General features: G+C 45.5%; 1 protein-coding gene across 6 annotated transcripts in view; it reads right to left on the minus strand.

Annotated features, from left to right (window-relative positions):
• VEPH1 (ventricular zone expressed PH domain containing 1) overlaps positions 1-10,832 on the minus strand; it is a 64,747-nt gene extending 53,915 nt beyond the window's left edge. For 3 of the 6 annotated variants that reach the window (XM_064665708.1, XM_064665712.1, XM_064665713.1), the window contains exons 1-5: positions 10,493-10,794; positions 7,985-8,055; positions 4,294-4,574; positions 3,582-3,797; positions 497-671 (exon numbers count right to left, since the gene is read on the minus strand). In XM_064665708.1, coding sequence (XP_064521778.1) covers positions 497-671; positions 3,582-3,797; positions 4,294-4,431 — 529 coding nt within the window. In that variant the 5' untranslated portion in view covers positions 4,432-4,574; positions 7,985-8,055; positions 10,493-10,794. Of the gene's footprint in view, positions 1-496; positions 672-3,581; positions 3,798-4,293; positions 4,575-5,503; positions 5,787-6,377; positions 6,536-7,984; positions 8,056-10,492 lie in introns of those variants that run through there. The other 3 variants (XM_064665710.1, XM_064665709.1, XM_064665711.1) reach the window with 3 other exon arrangements.
• Between the last annotated feature and the right edge of the window lie 2,488 nt (positions 10,833-13,320).

Here is a 13,320-nt window from a genome sequence, read left to right on the forward strand (position 1 = left end):
AGCTTTTCTATCTTACATCTGACTACTTTGCCACAGAATGGGATTAATTTCATCCCCATTTCTATTTTGGAGGCTTGCCAGGGACACTAATAGAAAGGATAAGAGCTCCAGAACTAGTGCCTCGTATCATGGCTGATAATTTGAAGTCCATTAGTCAGGAACATTAACAAGTACAGCTGGATTTCCTGCCCTGGGGGTCACCCGATCCATAACGAAACCTCCACAGTCAACAGGGTTCAGCAAATTCCCATATTCCTTGATAATCTGGTATTAGTTTGTGTCTAACCTGTTTTATCACATTTATAGGTATTTCCATATGTCTGCTTTATACAAACGTGCCTCATATTTTTACGTATAATGTGTTTGCTAATGGTTGGACTTGATGATCTTGGAGGTCTTTCCCGGCCAGAAGGGCTCCAGATTTTAGGAATTCGAGATTTTTAAGGATCCCACGTACACCTGACACATCCCAACCCCCAAATGCCCACGTTCCTACCTTGGAGGACGCTCCTGACGATGGTGTCCGTGTGCTCAGCCAGCAGATCCACTTTGGCAATCGCAGCCAAGGAGAGATAACTGGACATGTTCCTGCACAGCTCCTTGTTCCCCCTCTGGAGAAACTTCACTGCCACTGGAACAGCCAAGGCCATGACTGGGGGGCGGTTGTAATTCTGTGGAACCAGGAAAAAGCAGTGAAAAAGAAGCAGCTGAAAAAAAAAAGAATACATTCATATAAAGTCTCGTGCTGAGCAGAGGAGGAAGAAGAAAATTAAAACAAGGGGAAAAGAGCAAAAAAACCCACCACATGTCAAGGAAGGTTGTGTTCTGGTAGCACCACTGAAGGAAGATGTAAGAAAGAGCAAGTGAAGACATTTAAAATTATTGCACTGGGAAATGTTTATAATGCACCTTTTTTTGTCTTCTGCTAGAAGAGGAGCAAACCTGAGATGAAGTGCACTAATTAAATGCTAACTGCTGTACACTTCTAATGAGACATTTGGTGACTGGTGTTCTCTGAGAAGACACCAGGAGCTGTATCCATCCTCCACACAGAGCAAGGAATTCTCATCCCAAAGCATAGGAAACACCTTGGAGCAGTCACTGCCAGTAAGTGCACTGGGACACCTGCTCACAGTGCAGTAGCTTTGGTTTTGATCATTAATTATCCTGTCATAGGTAAGATTTCCATTTTTTTTAAACTCATTGAATTCCAGGATAGTTTGGGTGGGAAAGGGCCTTAAAGCCCATCCTGTCCCACCTCCTTCCATGGGCAGGGACACCTTCCACTAGCCCAGGTTGCTCCAAGCCCCATCCAACCTGGCCTGGGACATTTCCAGGGATGGGGCAGCCAGAGCTTCTCTGGGCAACCCCAATTTCTCTGAACACCAGGGACAACTGACATTTTTCAGGAGTACAAACTTCCCTTTCCAAAGGGGCACCAAGCCTCAGGAATCTCAGGGTACCTGCACACACACTTGGCTTTTGACATTCAGGTCAGAAAAGGTTTTCTGCTACTATTTATACACATGAAACCCTGTGTACAAACTACACATATTTGCCATATATTCCCCCTTGGGGTCCCCCCAACTGCCCTCAGAACCAGTAGGATGTTTGTGTGTAACCAAGGACCTGCAGCCTCTCTGGAGCCTCCTTAAGCAGTGCCCTCCTCTCCTCTCCACTCACTTTTGAACAGCCCTTTGAAACTGGAGCACGTCCCTGGTTTTGAAAATAATCCTGCAATATGATTATATTTAATTAGCATCTGAAATCCCAGGCAACCGCTGGAACCCAGATGTTGCAGAAGGCAACAGAACAGTGCAAAGCAAGGCAGCCCAGACTTTCTGGACTTTCCTTCTGGAGCAGCACTTAAAAGACTAAATTTAGACTGAGGAAAACCAAATCTGTTATTCCTTATTCCATAGAGTTTAAGTGGCTCTGAGGATTTTTCCTTGCAGCAGAGGCCTGCCAAGAATTGGACAGTCCCTTTCAGAGACCCCTGAGGGAGAAGGGGCTGCAGAAACTTCTTCATGTCAAGATAGATCATTTTGGCAACTTCCATGGGACCAAAAACTGTGTCTTTAATGAGAAAAGCCCTTAAAATAAATAGAGCTTCGTGCAGCAGCATGTTTAAATCAACATAATGCCTCGTTATGTTTGGCTGAGAGGCACCACTGAGCAGGAGCCAAATGCTGCCTCCAAGTTCTACTCTGCTACTCCCCACGAAAGAATGGGAAGATAAGGTTTGGCCCTTGTACTGGGATTTAAAAGATCTAAGAGAATTCCAAAGAACAATTCTTTTTTTTCCCCCTCTACAATAAAGATAAAATACTTAGTTAAGAAAAGGCTGGAATTCAGATGGAAGCAGAAAGGTTTCATTTGTTCCACGATGAGTATCAGGGCATGAGGGCACACTCAGAAAACGGGAAGGTGATAATAAAGACCACATTTCAATAATATGATCTAGTGATGTTTGCAAACCTCAGGGACCTCCCTGCTGTTCATATCAACAGAGACCTGCTGGGAGAGCCAGCCCAGCTGGCAGATATTCATTATCCTCGTTACAGCCTCAACCATCGCTCACATATTGTAGAAAAAAAACCCTCCAACCTCATTTTATGCCTTCTTTCTTTTTTTTGGGGGGGTGGGGGAAAGGAACTTGCTATTAACAGCTCTGTTTCAGGGAGCAGCAAATGTACTTTTATAATTAAGTTGTGGCTGCCCCATCCCTGGAAGTGTCCAAGGCCAGGTTGGATGGGGCTTGGAACAACCTGGGCTAGTGGAAGGTGTCCCTGCCCATGGCAGGGGGTGGGATTGAGTGATCTTAAAAATCCCTTCCTACCCAGTGCTGTCCATAATTCCATGAACTACCTCATTTCATTTCAATTACCTCACAAAAAGAGGAATCTGCAACAAAGTGCAGTCCCCAAAACTCTGGATATGAGCTGGCTTGGTTCAGCCACAGAGTGAAAGTTTAGAGCAGCCACTTAACACTTCAATATTCTTCTGAAATCTGATTTCTGAAGTGCCACAAAGATAAACTAGGATTTCACAACACACAGTCTCTCATCTGGAACGTTTAAGCTGTGCTGCTGCTGGTTACTGTCTCACCTCCAGGGGCAGGAGGCAAAAAGGGAGACAACCAATTCCTCCAGGAAGGCATTGCCCACCACAAAGCGTGGTCCCCACCAAATCCAACCCCTCCTGAAGGGCATTGCTCACCACAAAGCGTGGTCCCCACCAAATCCAACCCCTCCAGAAGGGCATTGCCCACCACAAAGTGTGCTCCCCACCAAGTCCAACCCCTCCCGAAGGGCACTGCCCACCACAAAGTGTGGTCCCCACCAAATCCAGCCATTCCCAGAGGAAAGTAGAGGGATCACAACCCCCTGATGCACCACTGCCCCTCAGAGGATGTGTTACCACGCTCTGTATTTTAACATTTGGAGTCAAGCCCTTGATTTTAAACATAATCCCTCCCATGCACCCAAAAAAGCACAAGCACATTCTAGAAGCAAAAACTGGACGTGCACCGAGGGCGCTTCCAGCTCGGTGGGAGTAACGCAGGGAACTTCCAGTGCTACCTGCAGGATGCAGCTCGTGATGTCAGAGGCAATCTTGGCGTGTGGTGCATCCTCCTCCCCGCCCGAGGGCCTCAGGTTGTGCTCCAGGCAGGACTCCCAGAGGGCCACGAGGGCCCGGCCGTGCCGCTCGATGGAGGCGGTTTCGCGCAGGGCCGTGGTGATGCGGGTGATGCAGATCTCCACCACGGCCTGGTCGTTGTCATTGCTCTGGTAGTCCTGGGGCAAGTTCAAAGGACATCCCCCAGTCAGCTGGGATTCAAGGACCTCACAAATTTCACCCGAAGACACAGAGTTTTTTAAGAGGATCCCTTTTCCCGCTTCCGCCTTTACAACGGATGTTGAGTGGGATTAAAAACACAGAAATTAGTTCATCCCATGGGCAGCTCACTGGTTTAGGTCTTAATTCTCATTGCTGTGAAGGTATGGATTATGTAACCTCAAGTTAATCTTTAATATGCTTTAAATAACTGATTAATAAAAATTCTTATAAAGATGAACTTGAAATAGCTTTTGAAATAGCTTTAAAGGAAACCCAGCTGTGGGGAACTGGATTTTGTTACCACATTTTTAAATCTTACATTTTGCTCTTCAGGTTTGTTTTGTTTGGTTGGTTTTTTTTAATAGAAACTTAAATTGTGTGTGTCCCTGTTTTGAATATTTTACTTACACATTTAACCTCATGACAAAGTATCCTGGTCAGTGTTTCACTTACTGCAGCTGAACTAATTATCCTGATTTGCTCCAGAGCTTCGGAGAGGCTCCCTTCGATCTCAGCATCCTCCAAGGAGAAGAGATCCCCCGCCCGGGAAAGGTCCTTCTGTGCCAGAACCAGCCCAAAGAGCTGATGCATGGCTGTGCTCAGCCACCCTCTGAGGGCACCATGGGCATGAACCACTCAGCTGGGGACAGGATGGAGGCAGTCCTGGCGAGCAGGGATCAATTTAATATGAGGAATAAATCTCGGGTGTATTTCAAGACTTCCTTGGCCCCAATCTAAAAGGAAAAGGGAAAAAAAAAAGAGAAAAATTAGCAAATGCGTTGATGTCATGTTCCAACTTAGCAAAGGCTTTTAAATGGTGTGTGAAAGCCTCAGACAGGATCTCCTGAAGCAGGGACATCCTTAAGCACATGCACACAAAGTGCATCTTGGAGGACCTTTTAGAATCATAAAATCCCAGAATTCTGGAAGAGACCTTAAAGCCCATCTTGTTCCACCCCCTGCCATGGACAGGAACACCTTCCATTAGCCCAGGTTGCTCCAGCCTGGCCTTGGACACTTCCAGGGGTGGGGCAGCCACAGCTTCTCTGGGCAACCTGTGCCAGGGCCTCCCCACCCTTTGACTAGAGATTTTTTGCTCTTAAACAACAAATAGCTTGAAACGAGCTAAACAATACACAGCTTAATAAATAAACTTAAGGGTTTTTTTCATCTGCATAAATATAACCCGAGCAGGCTGGTGACTGGACCAGATGATAAGGGTTACAAAGCACCTTTCCATGGTCAGCAGCAGAGCAGAGCTCCAGGAGGTGGGTGAAGCCTCTTCCTTTGCTTTCTGGGTTGTTTGTTGTGCCTTGACTCCAGAAAGCCATTATTAGCAAGATGGAGAAGATAACGACTCTCGTTTAGAAAAAAAACAGTCCCTTTTGTTGCCAAAACGATTCCTGTGGTCATTTCAACGCGTGCAAAGCAAAGGCGAAAGCAGAAAGGAGCTCCTGAGACTGCAAAGCCCGAGGCAAAAACAGGCTGGACCCTCCTGGCAGCCCCGATGGCACAACCACCCCCCACCCGAGTCCCGGGGATGATGTGAGCTCAGATCGGGGGTGGTGTGAGCTCAGACCGAGCCCGTCCTTCTCGCTCTCAGCAAGTCTCAAGTTCAAAAATAAAAGCTGGAAAAGCCACGGACACAAACTGATGGTTTTACCTGCTCAGGGTTCCCCCCGGCCATCCTCGGTGATGGGGAAAAGGTGCTCTGGGGACAAAGCCTGACCCTTGGCTTTGCCCTCCTGCCACCCCGGGCAGCATCCGAGGGCACGGCGGGCAGAAAGCTCCGGGCTCGGGTGGCAGGCACTGAACCCGAGGCTGTTCATTGCAGTGCCAGGAGGGAGGCACGTCAGGAATGCAGAATAAAGCAGCCTAAAAGTTACCCATGGCTCTGTCAGGTGACTGCAGGAACCCAAATGCAGAGAGGCCTTATCTCTGAATGAGCTGCTCTGTTTCCAGGGCTAAACACAAAAGCCTGCTCCACTTGAGGGCAGTTGTTTTTAATGGAGAAAACAGAACTCTCTGTGTTGGTGAAAGCTATACTTCCCTGGGAAGGAGGTAAAAAAAAAAAAACCCTCAGTAAGCTCACGCTGTTTGAAAGAAAAAGAACAAGTGAACAGACCTGCTACAGAGGAGAATTTCTGGCCAGAGGAATCAATGCTGTCGTTCTGTAACCTTTACATGAGCACAAAAGAGGGGCTGAAGTTTGCTTTGGCTTTTAACATCACTCTCAGAAGCAGCACAACAAAACGTGCCCACGAAATGCAGAGAAATGCTCCAGGAAGGAAGATCCACTGAACCCTCCCTTTGATCAGCTGCTCTGAAACTCAGCAGCCCCTTCCTCAGGATCTGGGCTCCACGATCCTTGTGGGTCCCCTCCAGCTCGGGGTGTTCTGTGATCCTTGGCCTTTGGCAGACTGTACTCTGCTCAGTGTGTTTCTGCACAGGAAAGGTCCTGATCTCCACCTGAACAGACATTTTGATGTGGGTTTTATAGACAGCACTAAGGACAGTGCAGAAAATCATTGACTTACCATGAGCTCTTTGAGATGGAATTATAGCAAGTCTTCCTAATGCCTACATTGTGTGACAGTGCTGAAAACACTTCCCTTGCACAGGCATTAAATTGTTCCTTCAGCTTCTCCTTGCTCTCTGCAAGGTTGTGCTGTTTGCTGCTAATGGGCAGCTGGCACTGGGGAGAAGGGAAAACAATCATGTGTCTTATAAAGTGTCATTTTTAATTACCTTTTTTTTTTTTTAAAGGGTCAGTTTGGATGATTAAATTGCTTCAGGGTTAGGGTTAGGGATGTCCCATCACTTTGAGGCCACCTCACCTCGGCTCCACATCACCCACACCTTCCCACGGCCAAAACATGGGGAAGAAAGCAGCAACTCCAGGCAGGAAAAAAGCCTCAGTGTATAACACAGGCCACTTCCACTGCTTCCTGGTGCAGTCCCACATCTAATTCAAAGGTTTGATCAGATTTTCAACACCTCCTTTCCCTTTTCATGACAAGCTGAAAGAGCCACACGTTCCCTGGGCCCTTGAAGCTGCTCCCCTCCAAGGTGAGTGTCTCCACTTGCTGCAGGCACAGCATTCTTACCAAAGCTCCTTATCACAAGCAATCACAATGAAAGGCAGCCTGACAGGTTTCAGAGCTTGAAGGGACTGAATTGGTCTGTTTGCAAAATAATTCCCCCAATAATAGAAGATTAACAATAAAAATTCCATGTAAAAGGGCAGTTGGACCTAAGGGCATCCAAAAGCCAATTGAACTTTGAGCTAAAAGGCTGAGTCTCCCAGTTTACCAGGAACTCAGGTCCTGCAGAATGACATTAGAAGGACAGGAAAAAATATCCTTTAAACCAAAGAGGAAGTGAGAGGATAAAAATTTTTATATTTTCAGTGAAGGAAATTCTACAAAAAAAAAAAATTGTTTTCCTTAGCTTCCAAAGAAATGTAAGTATGGTTGCCTAATTTTATTTATGAACAAAATCCAACCTTCAGAGAACCGTGCAATAATATTATTAATCTAATTCCATGCTAAGCAACATAAATCAAGGAAAGCTTCACTATATTTAAGGAATTTTAGGAACCCCAAGCCAGTAGAGTTCACCTTTAGTGAACCTCACAGGATCTCCTGGTTTGCTCACTTGCTGAAGGTGCAGTGAGCTCAGGGATACCCCAAACCCAGGGCACAGCCAGGGCTCCTGAGTGAATCCAACCAACCCAGCACTTCCCAAACCCCCCTGTCCTCTGAGACACTCAGTTTGCCACGGACACCACACGTGGTTCTCCTCCAGTGCTGCAGCACAATTCCCATATGGAGATTCCCGTTCCCTGTTCGGGGGCCAAGCCAGCACAGGTGCCAAAGCTCTTTGATGAACACAAGGTAAGATTAAAGAAACGTTCAAGAAAGAAATCCAAAAGGTGTAAAACGAGCACCTGGCTCAAAAAAAGGAACTTGAATTATACGGGAGAGGGAAGTGATCCGAGAATTCCCCTTAAATGGAGAGTTTGGTGTTGAAGGGTTGGGAGGCCAAAGGTCTTGCTTTACCGTGGGGATCTTGGGCAAACCAGAGCCCAGGGCTTTGAGCATCTATAAAAAGGAAAAGGAAACAATAAAATGCATTTCCTTACCTGGCAGACATGTGTCCATGCTGAGCACACGGGGTTATGGGAAGGGCTTGGGGTGCCTCAGAGGAAAGATGCTACGGGAAAGCAGAAGTAAAATAATATCAGAGACTCTTTGCCTTTCCAGCACTGTGTGTGCAGACTGGAAATACACCTCAGGATACACAGGAACACAACTGAGGGTTCTACCAAACAGGGTTTAATAGTTAGGACACAGTCCCATAAAGACCAGGACAGCAGCTCTGCCAAACCCTGGGGGGTTGGTGATGCTCTTCACACATGGGGTGAACAGAGAAAGGTTTGGACTTCCATCCTCTCAGAGGGTGGGGAGAAATGTTTGCAACAACTGCATATTTCATTTTATTTTCCTTTTCCGTGAATAGGAGGAAGATTAGAATCCTCTCCAAGGAAAACTTGGAATTTGAGGCAGAATTCCCTTCTCTTGAAATTCTTCCTCTCCACCTCACAGGAAAAATCTGTTCTGTGGAATTTCTGTCTCAAACAGTTACAGAAGTTTTAATATCACTTCCTTCCCCCCCCCCCCCCCCCCCCCCGCCATGCCCACCCAGGGGAACAAAAGAGGCCTGGATACATTTCCCAAGAACATTCACATATGCAATTTACGGACAAAATATTACAAATATTTCAGAGAACCTTTCCCCTCCATGTTATAAAAATAAATCTAATTATTAGTGGTTTTGAAAAGCATTTACTCACTAAAACAGAGCACTCTTCCAAAATTTGGAAATAAAGTCCTTACATTTTTCAGTGAAAGAAAAGGAGTAAAGATTATATTGGAAGAGCATCATTTCCACACAGGGTGAATAGACTACAGCAGTTCCCATGGGATCAGCTGCACACATTCCAACTCTTCCCACAAGACAACCATTGTTTCCTACAAGCCTCTCGGTTTTTTTCCTGTCATGACAGGTTTCCACACTTCATGTCCTGAAATCCCGTGGATGCTGAGCTGGACCAGATGATGACACAATAACTTATGAAGTCTACTAATTAGGCTGGGGGTAAATCTGGGGTTTATTAATGAAACACCTCGCTCAGTCCTGGAGCCGTGGGCTGACTTGCTCTCAACATCCAGCTCTTCCACACAAGGAAGCAGAATCCTTGTGGAGGAACTGCAGAATAATCAGAGGAATTACACAGCCTCTTAGGCTCATCCCTCCCAGCAGAGTTCCAGGGCTGCACCACTCCCACAGCCTGGAATAAGTTCAGTGTCCTCCCAGGTGGGTAAATAACTCCCCCCGTGATGAACTGCCCGGCTCTGCAGGTTTTGTGGGGCAAGGGCTGCTTGAAGTGAAGCAGATTTCACATCTCTGAGGCAATTTTGGCTGCATAATCCAGGCAGAACCCACTGATGCAGAGGGGGAAGAATGGACTTCAGAACTTCCCAGTAAACAGATAACTTGATCAATTCTTTTATAAATACCTACTTGGTAATTTAGGTGCTGCCAAGACAGCTTTCTGCAGTTTTCAGCACATAAGGAATCCCAAAGGTTTCTGTTTGCCTGCTGTTTCAGCACACACCAATGCTATATATAACACTTCATAAGACTTAGCATTTTTTAACATCAGGAAGACAGATCTGTCTTGTAAGAGTCCCATGCCTAAATATCTTAATGATATTAAAATATTACACTAAACTAAGCAACACACTGCCAAGATGGAATAAATTGCTTTTGCTTCATAACAAACAGCAATTCACTCACTGTCACGGTGGTGCTTTCAAAAGCTGCTCAGTTTTAAGTGTTGCTTAACAGGCTTTTATATCTGTGACATATTTTCAAGACTGTGGTGATGTTACAGAAAAAGAACTCCTTATAACATTTTACAAAGGGAATAATATGTATTTCTGTCTAAAGGGTGAAGGAGGCAGAGCATGAGGGACCACAGGATAGGGTCAGAATACAGGAACCCTGTTATGAAAAATGCCACTAGCAGTGAAAATTGGTTTTTTTTTTGCGATAAATAAATAAATGCACAACCACTGAACCTCAAAGTCTCCTGAAACAGCAGCCACTGAATAATCATTGAACATCCTGAAGTTCCTCCCAGGTACCTGGGAATCCACTCCAGTGTCTCTTCAGCTCACGATTTAATAGGACCAAGTGTATTCCCAGCATGTCAAAGTCCCCCTAAAGTAAGACATTAATTCTGCAGCACAGGGGACAAAGTGCCCCCGAGTGAGAAGAGGGAAACAAAACCCATGGGAGCACCAGGATGATCCAGGAGCACTGCAGGTTCATGTCCAGCTGTCACACACACACACAGGCACTGCTTTTCTTTCTGTGGCACTTCCAACATCACTAATACATCTCTACATCCAATAACCACTGAGAACTCAGAGAAAAACCAGCAACAGTCCCACTGTTAATGACTACATTTCCTCAAAAACCTCTTCCATTATTTAATACTTGGATCTGCTGCTCAGTTTCTTCCCATGCACTAATTTATTCATCATTGCAAACGTTACGTGAACACACATTAAGTTATTCATACCTCTCAGAAGGGAAACCTCTGAAAACCATTAATAATTGAAGGCAAATTGTCGCTCTTTGGAGAAATTCGGGTGGGATCCATTGCAGTTGTCAGTGCCCCTTCCATCCCCCTGCCTCTGGAATGTGAGGCTGCTGGCACAGCCCTGTCAACCCAACCGTACAGTCTGTTCAGTTACCCTGGAGTTGTCATGTGGAATCAAGCAAACAAATATCTTCTCTCCGTTTTCCCCAACTCCTGCACTCAAAAACAGCTCAGGACTAATTCCTCACCCAGCTTAACTCCAGCAGCAGCTCGAGTGAAAACGCTCCGGGCTCAATATGGAATTTGAATTAGTTAAAAGGATTTATCAACAGCCAGTGGTTACATTCAGTTAATTAATAACCTGCTTAAGAGTAACAAGGAAATTGCAGAAGTTAATATTACTTATGGGGCCTCTTCTCAGAGGCTGGTGGGAAGGCTGGACCCCGTCAGCATCTTTGGAGGAACAGGAGCCAAAAGAAAAGTCGGGAAGGAGCAGGACACTGGAGGAGACACATCCTTTCACCTGACACCTGTTGCAACTCCCCAGCTCCCAGACCTTCAGCCAGCCCTTCCCAGGAGGAACCAGTGCCCAGGGCCTGAACACCTCCAAAGCTTGGCAGCTGCAGTGCAGGGATGATTTCTAAGTCATTCCATGGCATTCTGCACACACCTGAGTGTGCTTCCCTTCCACATTAACCATGGCTGGATGCTTCTCCCCTGAACTTCCCTCTGCTAAAGAAATCCCAGATTCCCAACAAGTCAGCCTTAACTCAGACCTCCCCTACATCCCAACAGATCCTGTCTTGGGAGGGCACAGGAGCAAAGCCACCCTGGGAGTGCCCCAGCACTGACATTTTTCTAATAACAGCCAAAGAAATATCAAACAAACCAACTCACAAGGGCCAAGTGGAAGGTCAGGCACTCTCAGCCAACTGCTGGGAGAAAGGAAAGGCTGTTTGCCCAGAGATAATGAGGAGAAATGTTTGTACCATTCTTGTCAGGCCTTTTTTAATATTAAAAGAACTTCTAAATCACACAGTTTTAAAAGATCTGCTCCCCACAATACACAGTCAGCCACATCAGTCCTCAACTTTGAGGGCAGTTCCTCCAAATAGCTTTTTTGCTCCTGTTCATTGCACCACAGCCTCTGAATCAAATACAGAATTAATGGGGGGTGAACACATTCTTTTAATGATGTTAAGTCATTGCTGTTGTTCTTTAAGAAAAATGCAATTGTGTGTTCTCTACAGCTTCCCTTTACCTTAGTAAGTACACAGAGGGCACAGCTGGCTTCTCTCCTACCCTTGTGAGACTGTAAAAAAATTGAGATAGTAGCAGAACATAAATATTCTCACTCTAAAAATCATGTTCCAAACAAGAGATTTTAAAATAATAAATTTCAAAGGGCAGCACGATCTGGGAGAGCATAAATGAGAGGCTTGGATTTTACCTCTGCATCTGGTAACCAGTCAAGTCATTGTAGAGCAGGAATTAAGAGGTTCATTCCTTTGCTCACTGCAAGTCTCCTTTTGACTTTATTAGCAACCAAAATCACCCAGAGGTTGTGGATTCCCCATCCCTGGAAGTGTCAAAGGCCAGGTTGGACAGGGATTGGAGCAACTTGGGATGGTAGAAGGTGTCCCTGCCCAGGGACTTGGATGAGCTTTAAAGCCTTCATTGAAATAATAAGACAAACCAAGATACTATAATAATAAAAAGACTCACATGCATTTTTCACCAGCTGAAAAAGGAGAATTTGCTTGATGAAAATTGTTTTTCCCCATTCTAGAAAAAAAATAAATTGGTTTTAGCTTTTAACTTTGATTATAATAGCTGCAATGAATTACGCCCTTTGTAAGCAAAGCCCTGAAAATATTTATTTTGTTAGACTCTTAAAAACAAACATCTTGTTAGGAAAGAGACACGCCATTGTTCTCCCTCTGACTAATTGGTGAAGAGAAACAGAATACTCCATATTCATTGCATTTCACCAAAATGAGTCATGTTATCTTCTACCCAGACAAATCACTTTAACTGTAATAACGACAATGCTGACAGATACAATACTGCTCTTGCAGAAGTTTGCTTGTAAATAATTAACAACTGTTGTATAATGACAGTGGGGTTTTTGATAGCTCTATTAATTTCACAGTCAGGCTGGAGTCTCTTTAATTTAGGGCATTCATGAAAAACCCACCCTCTCCCAACCTACCAACTTAAAAGGCTAATGGGAAGAACAGGTTTGTGTCCCTGCAGTTTGTCTTGAGGCCAAAAATCTGCTGTGTGCCAAGAGTCAGCCATGGAAAACTAAGGAGAAGGCAGAAATCACAGATCACACCTCCAAATGGCTCAGGTTTGGCTAATAATTGTCAGGTTCTGAAGCTGAAATCTGTGGTGCAGTAAATAAGTTTAAAATGCTGTAGGAGGTGGTGGCGTGGCCTTGTCAGCACAGGATGGGGCATCACCTATTAATGTCCTTTAAATGTGTGGCTTTGTGCCTCTCCAAGTCCTGCCAAGACACGGATGAGCAGTCCCCCAATCCAATTGTTCTTAAAAGCAGCAACATCCCTGATTCTGCTGGAATCAGGCTGGACACAAACACCTGGAGGAACCAGGGAAGGGTTTCCCTTGTAAGCAAGGTCTTTATGCATCACATGCCTTAGAGTTCACTAATTCACAGCTTTCACAGATATTGGGAATTCCACCCAAGGACTGTAGAACCAGCTGCAGTGTCCCCTCTGTCACGACAGGAGATCCCCCCACACCCTTCAGATAACACATCCCAGCGTTTCCCTTCCTGGGAGGAT

The sequence above is a fragment of the Pseudopipra pipra genome, chromosome 10 (genome assembly GCF_036250125.1).
Source record: "Pseudopipra pipra isolate bDixPip1 chromosome 10, bDixPip1.hap1, whole genome shotgun sequence".
NCBI classification, from domain to species: Eukaryota; Metazoa; Chordata; class Aves; order Passeriformes; family Pipridae; genus Pseudopipra; species Pseudopipra pipra.